This window comes from Galeopterus variegatus, unplaced genomic scaffold, assembly GCF_000696425.1.
Source record: "Galeopterus variegatus unplaced genomic scaffold, G_variegatus-3.0.2 Scaffold8329, whole genome shotgun sequence".
Lineage (NCBI taxonomy): Eukaryota > Metazoa > Chordata > Mammalia > Dermoptera > Cynocephalidae > Galeopterus > Galeopterus variegatus.
In genome coordinates this window covers 60,701-85,900 of record NW_007734440.1, presented here as the reverse complement: position 1 = coordinate 85,900, position 25,200 = coordinate 60,701, and the positions used below count along the sequence as shown (strand labels likewise).

At 32.9% G+C, this 25,200-nt stretch overlaps 1 protein-coding gene across 3 annotated transcripts in view; it reads left to right on the top strand.

Moving 5' to 3' along the window:
* The window catches only part of AIMP1 (aminoacyl tRNA synthetase complex-interacting multifunctional protein 1), a 35,970-nt gene that overhangs the window by 5,778 nt on the left and 4,992 nt on the right, over positions 1-25,200 (top strand). For all 3 annotated transcript variants that reach the window (XM_008592793.1, XM_008592792.1, XM_008592791.1), the window contains 5 exons: positions 3,983-4,116; positions 7,523-7,636; positions 9,792-9,956; positions 12,570-12,781; positions 17,701-17,869. In XM_008592793.1, coding sequence (XP_008591015.1) covers positions 4,008-4,116; positions 7,523-7,636; positions 9,792-9,956; positions 12,570-12,781; positions 17,701-17,869 — 769 coding nt within the window. In that variant the 5' untranslated portion in view covers positions 3,983-4,007. The remainder of the gene's footprint in view (positions 1-3,982; positions 4,117-7,522; positions 7,637-9,791; positions 9,957-12,569; positions 12,782-17,700; positions 17,870-25,200) is intronic.

Below are 25,200 nucleotides of genomic sequence, written 5' to 3'. Positions count from 1 at the left end.
CTGTTATCTTTAGAGTTTCCACAGTTATGATGGCAATACCTGTTTGTATAGGAAAGTGTGCAAAAATTTTCAATTGGCTGTTGTCTTATTGTATTCCTGAGGACAGGAGTTCTTAGACACATTTTTCTCACTGCTATAAAAGCAAAATTCAGAATTAATGTAAATATATCAATATCTATCCTTCCCATGAACTGCATACCACTGATAAATTAACATGTAGCTTAACCAAATTATCTAAGTATATTTTTAATATCAATCTTTATAAGTTGTATTTTTATTATTTGTTATACCCTTAATCCTTCAGAAAATGTAAAAATCATACGCTGGGACCTAGAAAATATTGATGTAGGTAACCCACTATATCATGAGTTTTTTGAAGGTGAAGATCATATATGTACCCTATCTTTTTTTGTGTCCCTAAAATTTTGCTCAGTGCCTGGCATATGGTAAGTAGCTACCATTTATCTGCTATGTGCCAAAAATCTTGTGAAGTATTATGTAAGATATCTCATTTTGGCCCTCATCAACCCTGTGAGATATGTAAAATTATCCCCATTTAGAAACGCAAAAACTAAGGCTCAGAGAGGTTAAGTAACTTGATCAAAGTCACATATCTGTTAAGTGGCAGAGGGGCAAAGGGTAGGATTTGATCCAAGGCCTATGTAATTTCCAAGTCCGCATTACTTTTATCACTCTTGTAATAAATTCTAAATATGTCTATGTAAGGGGAAGGAGTGATAGTAGTTATGTACCTTATGCATAGTGTTGTTATAATGATTAAGTTAATATCTGTAAAGTGTTTAGAAGAGGACTTAACAGATAACTGAAAAACAAGTAAATGCTAAGTATTATTACCTAATAATATCTATCAGGAAATTTGACGTGTCTTCTACTATCTACAATTATTTTATATATGAATGGTTAAGTGGGATCACTGTTATCCCCTTCTATTGTCAGTATTTGAAGACTTCATGTCCTAAATATGATGTGTTTTCCACTAACATTTCTCTGTTACTGACATGTTTTCTCTTTTTCTTCTTTATTTCTCATGTTTCTTTTATCTAATTATTTGGTTAAGAATAAATCCATTTTTACTGAATGTTGCAGGTGATATACATTTTTCAATCCTGGTTTTATTTACCAATTAACAATTTAAAACTTAGCAAATATATGTAAACTTTATAACCAGGTATATAACCTATACATATTTTATAATATATTTATAATTAAATAGTTAATCACATAAAATATATAGCTGTATAGCATATTATTATCCTGTAGTATTTAAAGTTAAAGCATAAGAATTATCTAAAAATCGATTTTACTATATGTGTTTTACATGTTTTTTTTTGTATTGCATGAGAGTGAGAGGCAGATATATATGTTTGACTTCTTGTCAGTAACCCATTATTTTGTATGAGGGTGATATATATTTTTTTATTGCACAGATTTTAATTTAAAAAACATTTCTTATAGTTTACTTATAAATATGTTTTTCAGACTAAATTCAGAAGCTAGTGGTTAAACCATCACTGCCAAACTGGAATTATTACCTAGTCTTAACTAGCTGTAACAATTTTTTGTGTTTTCAGTTTGTGATAATAGTATTTTGGTTTTAGAAAAACTGGTATGACAAGTCTTTCAGCTAGTGGTTAAACCATCACTGCCAAACTGGAATTATTACCTAGTCTTAACTAGCTGTAACCATTTTTTGTGTTTTCAGTTTGTGATAATAGTATTTTGGTTTTAGAAAAACTGGTATGACAAGTCTTTCTCACTTTGTATTCCTACTCCCTTAACACCTTTAGATAACAATGACTGAGGATTATTCTGATTTTTCTCTCATTTGTATTTTCTATCTATTGCATTCAAAGTTTTATCACTTCCCTTTATTGTGTTGTTTCCTCTTAGTTGTGTATATGTGTTTAATGTGTTCAGCTCATTTGTGTTCTATATTTTGAAACACGGCATTCTCTCTTCAATATGTATTACCTATGCTTCAATATGTATTTTTAAAAGTCACATTTTATTTAACTCAGTTTTGCAACTATACTTTGCAGATAGTAGATTTATCAACTCAGTAAAATTGTATATCTGTTTTTTTCCTCTTAGGCTATGATTTATGATCTCTATTTTGTAAGTTACTGTTAGTCTTAGAAGGTTTTGAAACTATTTTTTGTGTGAGTCAGGGCATGAGTTTCATGTTTTGCTTTTTCAGCAGCTTGTCTGGTATTTATTTGTGAGGTGACTTTCTAGACGTGTTGGCTCATTTATGAAGACTATTCTGTACTTAAATCTATTTGTTTTATATCAGTTAAGATACTAGGTTACTAGTTTTTTTTGTTTCTTGTTTTTAAATTTGTATAAGACGGTTTATCAGCCATACCTTTTTAAGCTGTGTTTTTCTAAAGTGTACCACTCACTAATTTCACATTCATCTTAGTATAATTCATCAAATACTTCTTTGCCAGAGAAGTAAAAATCAGATTGTGCCAAATTACATACTTGTTATAACTTGTTTGCGATGTCTATATTTCACATATTGAGTATATTTGATCATTACATTAGACTATAATAGAAAGATGTTAACTAAGAATGCTATAACTCAGGGTCCTAGACTTTATCAGAGTATAGCTTTTATACTTTTAACTTCATATATATCATTTCTGTTTTTTCTCTAAAATTCTGGCTTTGCAAACATTTAAGAAACAACACGATATTGTGGGTTCACTTTGGTAAAAATAGCAGAATTTAAAAGGTGATATCTTCATTATGAATTTTTGTACTTTTTTTGATCTATATTTTTCTAAACTGTTAAAATAATAGCCCATATAGAAAACAAGCAGTTTACCATGGCTTTTCCAGATTAACCTTCCCCCCATTTATATTTTCTTCATTTATTAGCAACTGTGTTTTTATAGTGTTTTATTTTTGTATTGTGTCTGTCTCATATATTGTCAACTTTAGTGTAAAGTATTTTGAGAGTTGGTAAACATTTCAGAATATTCTTTGTATTGGATGGATATTGTATAATAACTTGAAATTTTAAAATGTTATATTTTTCCATTAGCCAAGTTTTTTCTTTATCAAAAAAGTTTTACCATTTATTGAGTGCTGCTTTACTTATTTAAAATCAGAATTATTTCAGCAGTATTTGTCATTGTAATACTTTGTTATAAATTGATATTAAATCAGGCAAAAAAAGAGCAATTCATGGTATTATTAATGATTAACCCTCTACTTTGTCAATGTGATTATTTAACTTAATATGTGGCAGTTTAAACTTTAACATGATGAATTAATCTCTGAATGTTTGCTTATTTGCATTTTTCTTTACCCTGATAGGATGTTTTAAAATTTCTATGTATTTATTATAAAACTAAAATTCCAATAATTTTTAAAATAAAGGATATAGTATATATACTAACGTTATTTCTGAGTAGGCATGTGATTAATATTGGTGTTTTCCTAATTGTTGATCTTTTTTCTTTTAATATTTGCCTTTCCTAAATCATGTGTTCCTCCTGAAAATTGTACATAATTGAATAAACAGAAATATTCAGTATATTAAAATGCCATATAAAAAGAAGTTAGCAATGCTTTACTTTGGAACACAGGTGTGTTCATTAACTCATTATCTTAGTTAAGGTTATTGTTATTCTTGTCGCTTAGTGTATCTGTCTTATGATATCCTGCAATATTTCAAAGCTTTCTTTAAAACTTTCCAACCTTAAATGTAGTTAAATAGCATGTTTTGTGCATTTGAAACAAAGTAGATTTCTTCTTCCAGATTCAGGAATTGGTCTACTTGACATTTCTATTTTTTGCTTGGTTTGTTGCTCTCCATAGGAAAAGTGATTTTTTAACATATTGATCTGTTATAGTAGAGAATGTTTTTCTTTTCAGACAGCTTTTTCAGTCTGCTGTATAATAAATTTATTCCTTTCACAGTGTAATCTATCACTTTTACCTTTTCATTTAGGATTTTCTGCCGTTTCTTGGCAAAAATGGCAACCAGTGATGCTGTTCTAAAGAGACTGGAACAGAAGGGTGCAGAGGCGGATCAAATCATTGAATATCTTAAGCAGCAAGTTGCTCTTCTTAAGGAGAAAGCAAGTAAGAAAATTTTAAATTTTTTAAGGAGATACTTAAAAAGAATTCATGTAATGACCAAGCCAAAAAAAAAATGTTTGCCACATAAGTTATTACTTAATCATTTCATGATAACTTTTAGATTCCCTTAATATTTTGATCATGACAATATTCTAGGATTAAGATAAATTAGAATTTGTATGTAGCGAATATATGACATGGAGAGAAAACAATGTATTATTTCACGACTGCTAAACGAAGACTATAATGTTTAAAATAAGTTGGTATAGCATTAGAGGTTAGAAATGATGAAAATTGAGTGAAATCAAATATGAAATCAAATATTTCCTCTAATCTTGTATAGAGGAGAATGTATACTTTCATATTACTCCCTGCTAAGGCATTTTCTGAAATGATTTTTACATGGAAGTATTTCTTTAAGTTTTATGTAGACATTGCCATTTTATGTACGAAAATGTTAAGCCTGGATTTCTACCTCCAGGACTTAGGTTGGTTTTGGTTTTATTTGTTTAAATATATCTTATTTCTTAATAGTCAACTACAATGTCATAATAGAAATTCCAACATCTTTTGCTATCACTAATATAATGTCTTCTCTCCTACGTAAAATAGTGTGAGCTTTTCCTTTTGCAACAATTTTTACCAGAATTTAAACTTACATTTGGCAGTTTCTTATCACTTGACATATCATCACTTGCTGACTTTTGGATTTCCTTTTGGTTACACCAAAGAAAAAGTGATGGCTATTTTTTTCCTTGAACTGCCTATAGTATCATGTCCTAATTTAGGCAGGTTTATCAAAATTTATTTTATATTATCTTGCCTGGAAGAAAATGCTGAATAGCTCTTGTTAGTCAAACTGATAAAAATTGATAGTTCTTGGCTATTAATTAGCCCTGGGAAATGAATTTTTAGATGAAAAGGATTTTTTTGCATCATTTGGTTTGTGCGTTTTTATATTTGTTTATAAATGAGTTGCTAATTACCTTCTAATCTCCAACCAAAATTTCAACACTTTTAGACGTATTCTAATGAAATATTCTTGAAACCCCTACCCTCATTCCCTCTCAACTTTTTTGTTATTCTTTTATTTGACAAGACTTAGACGTATTCTAATGAAATATTCTTGAAACCCCTACCCTCATTCCCTCTCAACTTTTTTGTATTCTTTTATTTGTTAGTTAAGTAAACTAGTCTTGTCTTCTTTATTAGAAGGACTTAGGGTGACAGTACTGAGATTCATGGTCTAAGTCCAGAGCAGCTGCCAACTGCCATCTGTGTTGGTATGAAAATTTCATCTAAAAGTTCAACTGCACAGGTCAAAACATCATAAGGCTTATAAGATAAAACTTTAGATACTCATTTTAGATATATCTTTGAGGGAAAAATAAACATGAAGAATTAAGACTCCTTCCCTTCTCTGAAGAAAACAAAACACTTCCTTTCACACAACCAGAAACCAAGACCTAACATTAGACGAGAGAGGTGAAATGATAAAGGGCTTTTTATCATTTGGAGCAATTGTGTACTATATTGGACATATGGATAATTTCTTCTAAATTTTAGAGAAGTGGTGTTGGCTTTTGAATATGAAATCTATTAATATCTACTTAAAAAAGATTAGCATGCACATGAATATCAGAAATCTTTAACTTAATATATAAATCATTTATTTGAAGGTAAGATAAGCAAAATCAAAACAAATTATAAAACTGTAAAAAATCCCCAGTCTAAAGAACAATATACATTAGGTTTTAAATGTGCTTTGAATAAAACAATTGTAAAGAAATGGTGAATGAACCTACATTTACTCTCCAAAATAATTTTCCTTTACCGATTTTTTCCCTAATTTTAAAATATCATTTAAATTATTTCTTTTTATAATGTTTCCCAGGAATTTCCTATTTCTTAAAAAAAATTCTTAATATTTCTTTCCATTAGTAAGATGAAAGATTGTAGGTGATTGTTGCTTGTGTGATATAATGTGTGTTATAAACTGAATTTTTTTCTCATGGGTAGCTATTTCCTAGCATTTTGAGTAGCATTTCAATTGTGATAATTTTTTTTTAATTCTTTTATAGCCTCTCCTGATGGTTGTCAGTTCCATTGACCCCATTTTATAAATATTTTATAAAATCTCTTCATATCTTAGAAAGAAAATATTTCTTACATAAAATAAGCAACTTATATACATAATTTCAAAATGTGTATTTACCCTGTATGTAATATAGAGAGAAATAAAAAGAAAGTAATTTATAAATAGTAATAATGATAATGTGTATTTCAGTAAGTAAGTACTTTGACAGGACTATACTACCAGAGGTAGTATGAGAAGGGCATGTGCTACATGATTCATATACATGGAATCACCAAGAATGCAAGAGGTACAATGCTGACTTGTACAGGTAAATTCAGTCTGCCTTTGTGTAGGCAGCACAGATACCAGGAGCATCTTTCAGTGATATATTTAATTTACTCAGAATGATGAATGATTCCTTAGGTAAAGCTCTGAATAAAACAAGGTACAATCTGTTCTTGATTTACACGGTACTTGTTTCCTGGAAAATTCAGTTATAAAGATGCTTAAAAATACTTTGCATTTATATATAAAGAGTAGTTAGTATCTAGGCTCAAATAAGTATTAATAGGATTTTCAGTTATATAAATATATAATGGGCCAGTGGAAAGTTCTGCAGGATGTGAGACTTTTTCATTTTCTAGTAACATCCAGCATATTGCAGGACATCTGGCATCCCTGGCCCATGCCCAATAAATGGCAGTAGTCACTCCCATTATTTGTGACAACCAAAAATAATCCCACAGATTTTCAAAATCCCACATAGGGAGCAGTACCAGCCTCGCTGAGAACCATTGTTTTTCTGTTATATTTTTGTATGCTCCATTGCTCTCCTTTAACATATACATTTTATTATGAGCAAATCTTTGAAGTTATTTCACTCATTGAATGTTTGACCAGCTCAAGTCTGAGATGTTAGAAATACAAGGGTATTCAGCTTCTTTTAAAAGGTAATAATGAAAAAGAAAGAAATGACAATAGTTTTTCATTGTGTGGTATTATTATTAGGTCTCAGACTTTTTAATATATAATTTAATATATCTAATACTTATCTCTCTTTTTTACAGTTTGTTATTGACACTTTTGTGCCAGGTTGTTAAGTTATTTACCATCAGCCCTTTATAGCTACAGTGATGAAAAGGTAGTAATTTGATTTTAGTAAGCATCTTTATAGAAGCTAGGAAAATGATTCATAAACAAAATCTTGTCTGTTCCATTATTGTTTCACAGATTTTCTTCCTTTTTCTCTCTCTCTTTTAAGTAAAAGAATAAAATGTTGCATAAGAAACCTTTGAAAAAACACATATTTTAACTGGATTTCCTTCATCCTAGTTTTGCAGGCAACTTTGAGAGAAGAGAAGAAACTTAGAGTTGAAAATGCTAAACTGAAGAAAGAAATTGAAGAACTGAAACAGGAGCTAATTCAGGCAGAAGTTCAGAATGGAGGTGATTAAATATAGAAATGATAGGTTGTTTTGATTTATAATAATACTTATATCATTTATTGTTTATTATGTTGAGTATTATGCTTGTTTTCTCATTTTATAGAATCCATACTGTGCATTCCTCCTCTTTTTCAGAAGAGAAAATGGAGGCATAAAAAGGCAAATTATTTGCCCGAGGTCACACAAAAAGTGGCAAAGCTAGGGTTGAAAAACCTATACTTTAAATTTTGTGTATTATATTTCCATTTGATCATCACTGTTCCCTATAAATACTTACTGAAAATTAGCCATTATAATATTTAGTTAACATTTATTAAAATTTATTAAAATTTTTTTACGCAGAACACCGTGTGCCAAGTGTTTTACATGTATTATTTATTTTATCCTTAAAAACATTTTTACACAAATATCCTTCTTTTATATATGAGGAAATTGAAGCTTAGTGATATAATTTGCCTGAAATCATACAATTTTTAACTTATCTAGTCAGCAGATAGTTATCATTTCAACTACAGTTTTTTATGGTAATTAGAATTAAAAATTTTATTGAATTTTAAAACTTGCCAGGTAAATTTACATTATTATAAAAACAATAATAATAATAGTTTTGTTACAGTTTCAAAGTACTATATAGAAAGGCATTTGATTGTGTTAAAGGAAATCTCGGGTGAGTTGCGGAGGCTCAAGTATAGTGAAAGCCTCTGTTACTGCTTCCTTATGACCATTATTCTGTCAGTGAATTATTTTGAATGTTTTTGTATACACTCTATCCTTAATTAGCTAAATAAAAATAAGGGAAAAATCAATGATGTATGCTCAGAGCTATCACCTAGAGAGAATATTATTTGTCAATGGAAAATTTGAGACTATTGATGCTTTCCAAGACTAGTAGATTTGGAATATAGGTACAGAATTAAATGAGCAGTTAAAATATTAGCATTATAAAACTGCTTTTCATTTCTCCCAGTGCTAGATGATTGCCTCTGTAAACATTAGACTTTTAAACTCTAATTTTATCAAGGAAATGCAAACCAAATCAGTGGTTTGAATTAAAGTGGTGAATTCTGTCTAATGGTGAAAAATAAAATAGGAATTCACATTAGTAAAAGGAGTAATATCCTCCAGGGATATACCTCAGAAAAGTGGTCTGAATGTTGGCCAGAATCTAAGCCACATCAAAATCCCTCATTATGTTATATTTTTGTATGTTTCCTGGAGTATGTGAATTGTTTTTAATATCTTAAAACATTTCTGAAGGACTTTCCTTTCTTATTAAAAAAGTTGTTTTTGACATATAATTATGTACAGGTATGCTGTCTCTCCATTAATTCTAATATACAAATGACAAATGTTTGTATGTTTCCTGGAGTATGTGAATTGTTTTTAATATCTTAAAACATTTCTGAAGGACTTCCCTTTCTTATTAAAAAAGTTGTTTTTGACATATAATTATGTACAGGTATGCTGTCTCTCCATTAATTCTAATATACAAATGACAAATTTTAATATACCTTCCAACCTGATTGTTTAATATAAAAGAAAACCTGAGTGAAAAACTTGCCGTCTTGCCAAACCGTGAGAGTGCAGTCTCTGGAAATAGGCTGCTTGGGTACAAATCGTTATGTCTATACTCACTGTGTGATAGGTCAGTTTCTTAACTCCTGGATGGCTCTGATTTATCATCTGTAAAATGGGGACCTGAATAAGACCTACTTCTTAGGGTATTTATGAGAATTACATGAGTTAATTAATTTATATAAAGCATTTCAGAAAGTGTTTGAGATATAGTGAGTCCATCATAAATATTAGTTATTGTTGTTATCTACATTTTTTTCAGTTTAGTAATTAGTGATTAAATAGGAATCATGCCTTTATTTTGTTACCTCAATAATGGTTGAAATAACTTAATTTCTTGGTAGCCTTTCTATGATCTAAGATAATAGATACTTGATAGTCAAATACAGTGAATTTTTCTTTTAAGAAGAGTTCATATGGGGGTATTTCAAAAGTTCATAGAAAAATAGGATGAAAATATAATGTGAAACTTTCCATGACATTTGAAAGACCCCTTGTATTTGTAATTTACAATTCTATATTTTTCATCTTATTTGTTGGTTTATTATAAATGGCATAATCTATTTTATTTTCTATATCAGTGAAGCAAATACCATTCCCATCTAGTACTCCATTGCAAGTTAATTCTGCAGTGTCTGAAAATGTGATACAGTCCACACCAATAACAACCATGTCTTCTGGTGTGAAAGAACAGATAGAAGGAGGAGGAGAAGAAAAGAAGGTGAAAGAGAAAATTGAAAAGAAAGGTATTTTTTGACTTTTAAGCTTATTTAATTCTTGATGTTTATCAGATGTCAGTATTTTTGATGATGATAATAATGGTATCAGAAAGAAAGTTCAAACATTTATGTGCTCGAATAAAATTAGAAACAATATGATATTGGAACATACAATTTTTTGGAAAATATAAAATGGCTGAGAGATCTGTGAACTAACCTAAGCCAGTTTAGTATCTAGCATTTGTCAGTTCCTTTTGGTAAATGGTAGCTTCTAGTGGTTAGATATAGGTAGGGGCTGTACATTCTGTCCTACACAACTTCACCACTAGGTGGTATGATTACATTTGAAATCAAGTCAGATTAATTCTTCCACTTTATAAAATTTATAAAGAAGAAGGCACAAAACAATCATGTAGCTGTTCTTACAAATTTGGTAGTCTGTATTCTCTAATAAAAATGCGCTGTTATTCTGAATGCAAGATTAATCAACCATTTGCCTCAGTCAGATGAGGCAGCAGAGTCCTCCTGTTGGGGAATGGAGAGCACACAAGACCAGAAGAAGCTTTAGGTCCTGAACCCTTCTGTCCAATGAAACTTTCTATGATGATGGCATGCTCTGTATCTGTATTGTCTGATGTGATAGCCAATAGCCACATATGGCTGTTGAGCACTTGAAATGTGGTGAATGTGACTAAAGAACTGAATTTCTAATTTAGTTTTAATTATTTTAAATTAAATAGCTATAGTGGCTGGCAGCTATTATATTGTATAGTGCTGGTTATAGAGAGATGTTCTGTAGTTGTTTAGCTGCTAGGATTTCCAGATTCTACTATTCTGCTCATGCAAGGGCTCTGGTTCTTATACAGTCTTTCTAGACAGCCACATGTCTTGAGCATCATTCATTTGTCAATGAAACACATCTGAAATCCCTTAATGATAACTAACAAAGCTCTTTGTGTAGATTTTAATATTACAATTACCTCTTGAATGTGGATTCCTGATAAAGGTATTTCAATGCCTAGGAAGTAGATTAAAGTTAAAAAATATATATGGATATAGATGTAACGGACTGTTAAACTACGGTATTTTCTTGCATACAGTCATCTGTTATTTAATGATGGGGGATAGATACATTCTGAGAAATGCAAACATCACGAGGTGTACTTACATAAATATACATGATATAGCCTACTGCATACCTAGGCTGTATGGTGTAGCCATTAGAGTCTTGTAGGACCACTGTTGCATATGCATACAGTTCATCATTGACTAAAACATCATTCTGTGGTACATAATTGCAGTATATCACACAAAGGTAACTATTAAGATTTTTGGTATATTTTGTTCTAATAATTTTGTATGTCTATTTCTATAATTGGATTTTTACCATTAAAAAATCTTTGCTAATATGTTATATGGAAAATGGTATTTTTTAAAGCTTGCTAATGAGATTAAAAATTGCCCAGTATTTTTAACTAGCTATCTCCTCTTTTGTAAGCAATCATTGTATACATTGTGAATGTTCTTTACACAGAATCCTTTCCTGCTCCATGCAGAATTATTCTTCTCTGTGCTTCTATATTTCTTTGTATATGTAATATTTATCACATGTTCATTATCTATATGTCTATCTTCCTTTAAAGAGATTTTGAGTACCTTGACAGCATGGGCCATTCATCTTACCATTTTCAGTGCCTTAGTACTCAGTAAATATTTGCTGAACAGAGGTATAGTTTACAAAGAATGCTTCCAAGCTACAGGTAGCTTATCTCTACCCTGCAGATTAGAAGGTAAATACATTTTAATTTTGATTTTATGTTCCTTTTCCCAGAAAAGCTAATTGTAAATGTGAGGAATATGAATCCTCTTTGCATGTAGCATTTTGACTTAGGGGCTAAAGTACTTGCATGTTAATAAGAGTTACATTATCAGCATATAAATAAAAGAATTATCAAAATATAATTATAATAAAATATTCTCTTTTACTTAAATAGTTGCTATGGATAAACCTAAAGTCCTCATAAGTCTTCAGGGAAATCTGAGAAATGGAGGAATTGATTGTATACTTACTAATGTATATAACTGAGGAGAGAAACATTTTATCAGTGAAATTGTATTTCACTGTAGTTCATTCAATCATTTGGCTGTGATGTTCGTTCTAAATAAAGGATTTTTCACCCTCCAGAGAGTCACAGTAAAAAATTTTAAAGGATTTTCCAAAGCCCTGTTTCAGGAAAGGCAATCTTTTTCTCTAAAAGGCCATATTGTAAATATGTTAGGCTTTAGAGGGCCATAAAGTCTCTGTCAGTACTTCTCAACTCTGCCATAGTGCAAAAGTATCCATAGATAGTATGTAAATGAATGGACATGGTTGTGTTCCAGTAAAACTTTATTTACAAAAACAGACAGCAGGCCAGATTTGGTTTGTGTCTTTAACTAGAAATGTTACAGAGAAATAGCTAAAATAGAATTTAAGATGTTTTGACTTTAATTCTTTCCTTTGTTATTAATTAAGCAAAGGTAAGAGAAAAACATTTTTTTTTTCTCTCTTTTAAGCTCATCAGTACCAGTACCGTGGTTTTTCATAGCATGTTCTTGTTTTACTTCTGATGTTTGCCCATTCATAAATACTTTTTTTAGGAGAGAAGAAGGAGAAAAAACAGCTATCAGTAGCAGGAAGTGCCGACTCTAAGCCAATAGATGTTTCCCGTCTGGATCTTCGAATTGGTTGCATCATAACTGCCAAAAAACATCCTGATGCAGATTCTTTGTATGTGGAAGAAGTAGATGTTGGAGAAATGGCCCCAAGAACAGTTGTTAGTGGCCTGGTGAATCATGTTCCTCTTGAAGAGGTAATCTGCACCAAAATTACTGTTGCATACATATGTCACTTTTGTTCCCTCTTTCCTGATGTCTTTCTATTATAATTTCATATCAGATGACCTCATGACATAAGCCAGTATTGATTAATTTAATTGATTAGTTTGACTATGATGGATTCCACAAAATAAGGTGTATAAAACCACTAAAAACCTGCAAAAGATCTGTGTATTTAGATAGACTTCGTGAGGATAGAAAGAAGAAAGTATGTATTATTTTTCTCTATTTTTAAAATGTTTTTAGTTTTGTATTTTATATAAAAAACTATATATATATTTTAAATGTCTAAGAAACAATAAAATATCCAGTTTTTTAACAAAGGAATGCCATTAAATATTGCAAGTTTAATCTCCATGATCCTCTTTCCTTTTTTCCTTAAGCATGAAAATATTTCTTGCATTATAGAGAAATAAAACTGGTTCTCATACTTTTAGATTGGTGCTTTTTGGCTTTATATAACAATGATTTTGAACAAAATCAAGGAATGATGTCATTATGGAACAATGATTAAAAAAATGATAATTATGGCTGTTATTTTTAAAGTACTTAATATATTTTAACGTAGCACTATTTTATTTACAAGAACTTTTTTAAGTAGTATCATTCCCATTTACAGATGACATTTAGGAAGTGAAGCAACTTGTGCACATACGTAGTATACACTCATTCATCTGACTCCAAGGCCAATTGCCCTTAATCTCTACACTGGTCAGCTTTACTGTTTACTATTCAAGGTGAGGTTTAATCAGTCTTGAGGCTTCTAACTGCAGGTACTGTGCAGTTTTTAGTGACATACACATGATCGAGGTCATAAGTCACAAACTCTTGTGTCATGGAAGGAATGCAATACCAGAAAGTTTTAGTTTATCTCTCGTAGTATTTAAAATAGTTCTACATGGAATTTCACATGAAAATCCAGATGTCTTAATTCTTTAAAAGTCAGAACCGATAATATAGAAGCAGAGAGTAGAACAGTGGTTACCAGACACTTGGGGGTGAGGGGGAAGAGGAGGGAGGATGGGGAGAGGTGGATCACAGGGTATACAGAATTACTATTAGACGAGAGGAATAAGTTCTGGTATTCTGTTCCACAGTAGAGTGATGATGGTTAATAGTGAGGTATTGTGTATTACAAAATAGCTAGAAGAGAGGCTTTTGAATGTTCTCACTGTAAAGAAATGGTAAATACATGAGAGGTGGATGTGCTAAATACCCTGATTTGATCATTATATAACATGTATGTATTTAAACATCAGATTGTATCCCATAATGTGCTATTACAATGTGTCAAATAAAAAAAAAATTTTTTTTAATTTAATAAAATCAATTTGGGGATCTAGGCATCGTAGATCTCAGCTGGATGACAGGGAGATGCCAACCAGATACTTAAAATTGCTGTACTCAAGAAGATGTTTATAATTTTATTATACATCTAAAAATTTTTATAAAGATTAAGTTACATTTAACATCATCAGGTTTTCAAGTAAGTATAATAAACTCCAACAGATCATTCAGAAAAAATAAAAAAGTAAATTTCAGAGCTGAACCCCACCTTTACCCCTTGCACCCCTCTGGTATTTTCTGAAGGCAGAAATTGGCTGAGGCTTAATAGTGGGTAACCCCTTTAGGTGGAAGTTATACTCTTCACCACAGTTTCAACCATTCCGTAGTTGAGGTAGAGGTTCAAAGCTGAGGTGGAGAGTCAGTTGTTTGATGTTTATCATTATTCTTCTGCTAGTGTTATACTTAATGGAAGGTTATGAGGAGAGTGAACTATTTCTCATACCATGTCTCAGGAAAACAAGAGTGCTGTTTGCTTTTTCTATCTAGGGTAACTTACTTATTTCCTTTACCTGCCTTATAGATAATTTGACTTTTGATTCCTGGTCTGGGCTATTGTTTCAGCTTTCTAATTTCAGCACTACCAGAACACAGTACAGATGATGGAACAATATTGACCTGTCGATCAAGAGAGCAGGGAAGTAATTTTTTCCACTTCCTACTTAACAAGCTCATTTCTTTTAGGTCTTCAATGCTTAATTATCTGAGTCAGTGAAGTTTGGATTTTAAGTGTTTCATAAAGAAACTGATTGTGAGGCAGAGCTCAGAGTTTGAAATCCCAACTCTTCCTCTCTTCTGGTGGGTTTAGCACCAAGGTGTGTGCTTTTATGTAGCAATATTTTAGAAAACAAACTGTGGCTACAGTTTATGTTACTCCCTATTCAAAATTTAATGATTTCTATAGTGGAAATAGACTTGGGTATTTGGAATATGTGAAAAGTAGTGATGGTATATTTCATGAAGAATATCCTTGCATGGTAACCATTTTAAAAGCATATTGATACACCATGGTGAAAACCCTTCAGAGCAATGTTTCCTGACTCGTGTTATTTTTTCTTTACAAGCTTTCAAGCCCTCTTAACACAAGTTTACTTTCTTTCTTCCTTTCTCTTCCTTCATCTTCGAGTGCTGTATTTACCTTCTTGAAGAAGTAAATGGTTTTTAAAAAAATCTATTTAATAAAGAGTCAAATACAGTAATCATTTTTAGTTTGCTTTTTCTATATGTCTTCTATAGTAATTTGAATCATCTACCTATTTCCTCTGCTCCGTGGTACTTGAGAGATATTGCAAAGAATATGGACTTCAACATTAAGATAGCTCTGCCGCTCTGTTCAATGCCACTCTGCTGCTTCTTGGCTTTGCAAACTTTGGCAAATCCCTACATTCATTCATTTATATTTCTAGATGCAAATATTAATTGGGTACCTGCAATGTACAGGGCATGATTCTAGACAAAAGATATAGCAGCAAATTAAATAGATAAATAGGTAGACAGAGTTTAAAAAAAAAAATTAGCCATGCCTTTATAAAGTTCACATTCCTATGGGGGAGTCAGAAGATTATCAAGACATAAGTAAATATATAGTATGTAAAATAGTTATAAGTGCCAAGAGAAAAGTAAAGTTGGGAAAAAATCTAGGAAGTATTGAGGCTAGGATCATGTTGCCATTTTATATAAAATACCCAGAGAAAGCCTCCTAAAGGAAGTGATATTTGAGTAAAGGTCTAAGAAAATAAAGAGAGCAAGTCATATGTCTTTCTGGCTGAAGAGCATTTCAGGGGGATACATACATCCCTGGGATACATATATGCCTGGGATGTTCTAGGAACAGTGGGAGATCAGTGTGACTAGACAGAGTAAAGAAGGTGGAAAGTCATGGGAGGTGAAATCTGAGATAAGTTTGCCAAATGGCATAGGTCTTATAGATCATTGTAAAGAGTTTGGCTTTTATTCTGAGTGACATGAAAACCATTGGAGGATTTCTGAGCAAAGTAGTAACATGGTGTACATCACATTTTAATAGGATCATTCTGGCTCCTCTGTTGGTGAAGGGAAGATAGAATTTAAGGAGATCAGTAAAAAAGTTTCTCTTATCTATTGACAAAGAGATAGACTTGGCACGTGCATGTGCTTTTTATCCCTTTAACGTTCTTTTTTTATGGGACCAGAACTCCCAAGTTAGGTTCATAAGGAACCCTGGAGAAAAGAACCAGTTGATTGTGAGCCAGCTTAAATTGGAAATACTCCTCCTCATTTGGACTTCTGTTCTCATAAGTTGATGATTTCTCTTCCAGAAGTTATCATTCACAGCCAAAAGCAAAGCTATTTATGTAAATATCTAACCCATCATGACATTACTCGTAAGCATTCTATAAAGCCAGGGCACTTAGCCCTTAACATTGCATACCAAATTTTGCAGGTTGTATGTTTTTCTAAGGAAAAGGTCCACAGCTATCATTGTATCCATAAAGAATTGCATCTAGCTAACTCTGTTGCTTTTCTTATACATTTTTTCCTATGATTTTTTAAGTTCACATGTATTACAAGTACATTTTCAAGGTATTTGTTTGAAGCATTGGAAGAGGAGTATTATTCATGAAGTCCTCCTAAAAAGAGTCATTCTGAATTTGAGTCTTACATCTATTTTTTTACGACAAGTACATTTTCAAGGTATTTGTTTGAAGCATTGGAAGAGGAGTATTATTCATGAAGTCCCCCTAAAAAGAGTCATTCTGAATTTGAGTCTTACATCTATTTTTTTACATCAGAATTTAGGAATAAATTCACACATAACGTTTATTTGTAAAGCCTTTTTATCCAGAGTGCATCTTTCTACCCCCTGCAGCAATGGTTCTCTTGTATGTTTTATTTTAAATCTGTAGAGAAAATTTAAAGAACTGTATTCCTTATTTTTGCTAGTTGGGGAAAAAATTAAGTCACTTCAACTTTTGAAGATTAAAGAAATTTGTATTCACTTCTATAACAAATTGTAGAAATAACCCTACATGTTAATTGCAGTGTGCATAATGTTTGAGTTGTTAAATCATCATTTTTTTAAAATTAGGAAATAAATCATGCATAGTGTTGGAAATAACCAAATGTGTAGGGCAAACATGCACACGTGTAAATGTATGCATTTATTTAGTGCTAAATGCTTTGCATGATTTAACCTTATGGCAACTGTTTAATGTTTCCCTCATTTTTCAAGGGAACAGGAAGGTCAGCTTTATACATTACCATTCCTAGATGGCAGCTGAAATTTAAAACCAAATCTGTTTCACTCATTTATTTATTCATTCAATAAATATTTAACTGAAAGTCCTCTGGTCTTTCAACCATAATGCATTGTCAGTGTGGAGGATTTTTTTTCCCCATGTTTATTCATGTCTTCATAACAACAGTAAACTATTTTAGACACACACACAAAGATATATCCACAAAAGTAGAACATTTGATATTTAGCATATTAGGTATACCTATGTGTATTCTAGATATGATTGTTCTAAATCTCTGTACATCTTTAGTGACCTCTTTATGTTTCACACAGATGCAGAATCGGATGGTGATTTTACTTTGTAACCTGAAACCTGCAAAGATGAGAGGAGTACTATCTCAAGCGATGGTGATGTGTGCTAGCTCACCAGAGAAAGTTGAAATCTTGGCTCCTCCTAGTGGGTCTGTTCCTGGAGACAGAATTATATTTGATGCTTTCCCAGGTAAGTTTTTATTACTAAGTATTTAAATAGTTTGGGAATCAGTTCTCAAATTAGTGTTTGTAATGTTTAAAGTTTAAAATAAGTCCCACATATGTTATCACAAGACTTACATTAAATTACCATTGTTAAATATTACTGAGTTCTTTGAGACTGGCTCAAGATGACATGTGAGCACAGCCATTTAATTGTCCTCCTCCTTGTGAATGCATACCTTACATAAATTCACACATTACATAAAACACCAGAGAGATTTTTGTCCTGGGTAAATTAACTAATATTAATACCTGCATAGCAGAGAGTATAGCATGGATAGAGAAGAAATTAATGTGCTGCAAAATCATTTAAGCTATAGATTATCTCAGAATGCAGCACAGAAAGACAAAGATGAAAAGTTCAGACATGGGGGAAAGATTTATAATTCTCAAAGTCCATCTGTTAATATACTTGCATATGCTTTTACTTAATTTCAGGATATCCAGAAAATCTCTTAAGTTAAAATTCAATTATTTTAATCTAAAAGGAAGTTTTATTTCGTATTGTTTGTTTTCTCTAGTAGAAATTCTTCTGAGAAAGATGAAGCTTCATAATGAGTGAGAAAGTTTTTTCACATAGGTCTTTGAAGCAGAAGACAAAGGATGCTTGGCAGATGTCGAATAAATATTTCTTTCATAAAATGTAGAGAACCTCATAAGAAGAAAAACAGCAGTGAAATGACTGCACTTAAAGGATGTTCATTAAAATAAAGAAATGGGAAAAGCAGAAATAAATTAGGGTGACAAGTAGAATAAAGTTCAAAAGAATTAATCTGGAAACATATGAGGGCACTTCAAAAAGTTTGTGGATTTGTATTATCTTTTAATTCTCTTTTTCTGCAAACTTTTTGAAATAACCTCATATTTGTATAAATAGCTGAGTTTTAATGGATCAGATGATGTGATTATATAGGTATGTTTTTATAATCCTATTTAACTGTGTTTGATGAAATACGAGAATATGAAGAGTTTTAACATTGGAATAGAAAGATAGAAACTGAATGAAAACATGGATTAATTTCCTTGAAACTCATTTCCACCCTCCTAATTCGAAATACGAGAATATGAAGAGTTTTAACATTGGAATAGAAAGATAGAAACTGAATGAAAACATTGATTAATTTCCTTGAAACTCATTTCCACCCTCCTAATTCGAAAGTAGATTAATCTAAAAAACATGGGATTTTTTTTACAAGTATCTATGACTTTGAATGCATGTGTATGTCTTGAGCCTTGGTAGATGAGAAACTATAATGATCAGTGCTCTGAAAACCTTTTTTGGTAAATTAGGTTTGGGGAAAATCCCAGTCTCGATTTTTTCAAAGAAAGCTAATGTCTTTAAGTTTTAGGAGCATTATGATCATCACTGTACTCCCACAATATCAAAACCTCCCACTTTGGGGTAAGCAATCAGGTGTGTACCTGACTAACTGAAATTCTGTTTAGAAGTCTTATTCACTAAATTGAATGACAATGAAAGTAAACTTTTAAGATTTAGAATACACTGAGGAAAACAACAAAAATAAATAAATCCTGACTTATCTTACCAGATTAACATTTGCCTTTCTTTTCATTTAATACTTAACACTTAGTGCTTTTTTTAGTTTTACTTTTTGACATTAATTGTAGAGTCAGATGTTTGGAACTAGAAGAAATCATCTATTTTAACCTATTGTTTTGTAAATTTAGAAACTGAGGCCCAGTGAAGCTTAGTTACTAGCTTGAGGTAACAGAGAGTTAGTAGAAGGATCAAACCATATATGTGAATGAATCTCTAGTACTATAGCATTTTTGTTTGTTGATGGTTGCGTGCTGTGAATTAATATGGACTATTTAATTAACGCAGGCTTATAGTTCTTTTATTACTATGACAGCTCTCATTCCCTTATCTCATAGAATTAATAGGTAAGTATTTCAGAGTTTGAATCAGTTTTTATTATCTGTATGTTACTGTTGAATAAATTGAAAGAAAGTTTTTCTTTAGTTACCCACTGACTTAGCATCGTAGGTGCGAATAGCCCAGCATGGACTTTTTGCTTTTACTGTATTCTTGATTCTTTTAATCAGTTTGGCTGTTTGTATGTTTATATTTACTTTGTTCCAAAGTCAGGTATTTCTTCCAAATTCAGTCTCCCCTTGTGCCTTAAGCACTTGAATATGTGAAGGTACAAAAAATATTTGTAAAGTTAAAGAAGGGAAAACCTAACTTTAAAATAATCCATTAGGTTATTTGAATTATTCTCTAACACTCATAATATGCTTAACCAAGCTGAACAGAATCAAGTAATTGATAAAGTTTGGGACATGAGCTCTGTTAATGCTCACCTTGTGTATGCTTCCACACCAGTTACTGTTTCTGTAGCAGCAGATCTAAAAAGAAGTAACAGTTAATACTACACAATAGACCATTAGTCTTATAATTTTTATTCTTTGCCTAGAGAGAGCCATGACTTATCAGTACTTTATTTTTCAGCATCTGTTTCACATTGCAAAGCTTAAGGTGTTTGCTGGTACATTTTGATATTCACTTGTGCTCAGTGTCTAGAGATTTACTTTTCATGTTATATGTATTAAATGTGGCATAGAAATTGCATTTGGGGCTCAAACCTTTGAATTGCTTTTTGGCCTTGGAAAAGCTTTTAGAGTTAACAACTATTTTCTCTAACTACAAAACCAAATACTTCCATAGATTTTAGAAGATACCACATATTATTTCTAGAACAATAACTAAAACCTTCCTCACTCACCCAACACATTTTTTTTTTTTTTTAAAAAGATGACCGGTAAGGGGATCTTAACCCTTGACTTGGTGTTGTCAGCACCACGCTCAGCCAGTGAGCTAACTGGCCATCCCTATATGGGATCCGAACCCGGGGCCTTGGTGTTATCAGCACCGCACTCTCCCGAGTGAGCCATGGGCCGGCCCACCCAACACATTTTTAATCTGTGTAAAACTCCAAATAAATTTTAGCATGTAAATATGGTAACTGGTCCCTAAAGCACCAAGCAAAAATAACTCAAAAATAGTTTTACAGCCAGGAGAACAAAGGCAATGACAGCTCTTTTTAAGAATGCACTAGTTATGGACTAATAGTAAATGGGAATTTACATTCAGACTTTCAACTTTCAAGTTCATGCTAATTTCTATTGATATTGAGTCTTACTAATAATACAAATTAATAGTTAATCACAAAGCACAGGTTTTGGATCTATTTATTCTTTAAAACCAAAATTGCTTATACTTCCTCCTCTCTAAAATCCATTTCAATCAAGTTTTGAACCACTTTGGTTAATTACCAGTTGCTCCCTGTAGCTAAACGGCTCATTCTCAGTCCTCTTGTTAATTAACTTGGCTTCTGGCACCACATTCTTCTGGCGGTCTCCTGGTCATTTCACTGGCTGCCCTTCTAATCTTTGCTGATTCTTCCTCATCGTCTTTACCCTCTTACCACTAGAATTCCTCAGACTTTGGTCCTTGTCTTCTCTTTTTCTTTCCATGCCCAGTTGCTTGGCGATTTTATCCAGTCACTTATCCAGCTGCCTAGTGGACTTTGTCAGTCACTTAGATGTCCCAAGGGAGAAGAATACATGTTCCAATCTTCCCCCTAGAATTCCCTTTTTCTGCAGTATTTTCCATCTCATTTGATAGCAACTCCATCCTCCCATGCTTTTCTCATACCTTACATCTTCCTCTTCACAAAATCCTAGTGACTCTACCTTCTGAACATATCTAGAATCATTCCTATCGTCTCCACCACTATCAGTCTGGTCCCAGTGCCAACATCTATCTGGATAATTGCAAAAGCCTTCTAACTGATCTCCCTGCTCTTTGCCTTGCCCTTCTCCTCCATCTATTTTCAATTATAGTAGCCAGAGAAATGTAGGTCAGATTTTATTTCTCTGCTCACCTCTTTCCACTGACTCTTTCCTCATATAGCTACAAGGTTTGCTGTCTCCTATTCAGATCTTTCAAATGTTACCTTCTTTGCTTTATTTTTCTTTAAAACACTTATCACCACCAAATATACTGTATACTATTTATTGTCTGCCCATATGGAATGTTAAGTACCATTATCCCAAGGTTTTTTTTAATTATTATTCACTACTTTATTCCTAGCATCTAGAGCAATGCCTGGCATAAAGTAGGAGCTCATTAAATTGGTCAATGAATAATAGAAGTAAATGTATTAGTAAAACATTTTTTTAAAGTATAGTATTTGGAGAATAGACTTGAGTATCTTCCTTCATTATTGCCAAGTTCATTCCTGTCAAAAATACCAAACCACTTTTGTCTATTGATTAGCTTTGCAAAATTAATTGACCCCTATTTACTAAGTTATATTTTAGCTTTTGTACTACAATTTGTGGTAGTTATGATTATTATAATCCAAAAATTTAATCAAACATAGAATAATTAGTGTTAGGCTTATTATGGTCATGCCAGGTATCAAAGGGAAATTGCTGATCAATGAGTATTTCATACAAAAAAAAAGGGTCTAATTATAATGAAGTTTCTGGTTCTTATTTCAGATTTGTGAATGCCTAGAACTCTGGAATTTGTATTTATTGCTTTTTATAGGTTTTAAATGTGAAGATGGTAGTCACAGCTTTTTGGACACTAAAGTTTTTTGGACTTTCTCCTCTCAAACTAGTTTCTTTTTTTTGTTCGTTTACCTGTTAACATGAGTAACACTTTTATTTTCAAAACAAAAGAATTTAGTGAGAACGGCCTTGTTTTATGTTTATCCAAATCTCTTTAGTGTCTGGTTAACAGACGAGAGCTGGATTCCTAAATTTGCTTCTGCAGCCAATCTTACAATATGTTGTTTCACCTGAAGTATATGAAGAAAACCCAGCCTCATATAGGTGTGTACTTGGGAAAAAGACAAATATTTTAATAGGTTTCTTTTTCCAGATAATTGTGGTTCTTCTTCATTAGTACTACACCAAAACTCAACATGTGGTGGCTTCTTAAAGATTAGTTGCAATGTGGAATATGAACGCATATCAACAAACTTTACGTATTTCAGTAATGTTAAAATCCATTGGTCTATCTTGTGTTTTGAATGTTTTCTTTTACACATATATGTTTTGTAACATCATACATTGATCATTTGGAAAATATTCCACTAAGTAACTTAGATCTTCCAGATATTGACATGTTTTGTGATATTAGTTTCTGGAAAATTCTAAGTCAAGTTTGTGTGAAAATATGAACGGAAAAAGGGAAATATCTTAGTATTATTGTGAAAATAGTTTTGACCTTGAAGATCTCTTGAAAGGGGCTCAGTGACCCCCACAGGGGTTCAAAGACAACCCTCTGGGAACTTCTGCACTGAAGTGAGGGACAGGGGATGACCATTGGGAAATCCAGGTGTGTGTGGCTGAACCCCAATCCTCTGAAGGCAGGAAACCCACAAAATTGGAACTAAAATGAAGAGCCAGTCCCATGGCTGGGAAAAAGTAGATTATGAGTGCTTGGGCAGGGGCTCAAAGGTCATCCTCCTGTGAGCAGCAAAAGACATTTGAGAAGCATTAGGCCCCAGCAGGCAGGACCCAACCACTAGATACTGGTCAGGGAGTATATTTAATCCCTTCTGAGATACTAATCTACCTCCCTTGTAGCTAGATGATGTCTACAGTGGAAAGGAATGCCGGCTGGACAGAGCTGACCAGCAGTGGCCAGAAATAAAGTGAGGTGAATGAACGTATGTGGAAGAAACACCTTCTTAGTGATGATTTTGCCCATCTCTTTGGGGTTGGAGTCAAAACACAAAAAGTCTAGGAGAAAATAAGATCAAGGGATGACAAGAGGGGATCGAGGAAGGACCCAGGAGCAACAGGCACCAATTTGCTCTATGGTTTTTGCAATACTCTGTGCCATAACCTGATCCTTCGCAGAAAGCATCTCATGTCTTCATTATTCTATCTGAATCCTAGGTCAGCTCTTGGCATCTCTCTTCTGGTACTGGTCTCTCTGCTTTCAGGGCTCTAGTCTACCCCAACCCTGCATTCAGAGCTTTTTTGCTGTAATGCAGATCTGATCGTGTGTTATCCTCTCTTAAAACCTTTAAGCACTCCCCCTCATTGTCTGCAGAATGAAGTCCAAATTCTTTGCGGAGACACAGAATCTGGCACCAGTTGGCCCTCTTGTCCTTCCCACTCACCTCTTGCTGCTCCACCACTGACCTCTGTCCAGCCACGCCTCGAACACACTAGGCTATTCCCTTCTTTTTGCTTTTGCACGCATTCTCCCTGAGACTCCTTTGCACGCATTCTCCCTGAGGCTTGGAGGACTTTTCATCTGCTTGTCTTTCAACATCCCGCTCAGTTATACCTCCTCTCAAATGGACTTTGGCGTTTTCTCTACATACATTTTCTTCGTACATAATTATCTCTGTGTCTTTCAAGATGTGGCAGCCATTAGTGCTGTCATCTAGATAGCTCTGTCTTCCCACAGCCCCTTTTGGGTTTGTGGTAGGACTGCATTTCCTGACTCCCACATGCTTAGATGGAGCCTTGTAACTAATTCCAGTTCTGGATAATGAGTTCTGCAGGGAAGTGAGAGGTGGCACTTTTAGGCCAGAGCGTTTCATTGCCAGTAAAAGGCCATCCAGAGCTCCTTCCCTCCCTTAAACTAGTTTCTAATACCTATGTGTTTTTTTTAGAATGAGCTGACCTAAAACAATCTGTGAATGATTAGTTATCTAACAACATGTGTAACCATTTCCCAGTGGTGATTATTGGCATGTGTTTAGCAATTTCCAAGGCTCTGCAGTTTTTACTTTTAAGGACTTATATTAATATCGTCACTTATTTTTCAATAGCCATGCCAAAAAAAAAAAAAGGTTAGAAAAATAAGATCTTGAAGAAGGTAATAACACACAAGAATGATGAAAGACTTCTCTGGAAAATATAGTTCATTTTAAAGAATTCTTTGTAATATTAGGTATATTTTTCACGAGAGGAGATTTAAACTCCCATTTCCACTAGCTTTATAACCTACCAAATAGCATATGTTGAGAAACATTTAGAATAAACCAGAAGGTTAACAGTGCATCCAGGGCCGGCCTGGTGGCGCACTGCTACAGTGCGCCGCTTGGGAGCGTGGCGACGCTCCCGCCAAGGGTTTGGGTCCCACATACAGACCGGCTGCTCACTGGCTGAGTGAGGGGCGGGCGCGACACCGAGGGTTGCGATCTAGTTGCCGGTCCCAGTCCGGTACGGGCACGACACTGAGGGTTGCGATCCGTTGCCAGTCACGAAAAAAGACAAAAAGAAAAAACAACAACAACAACA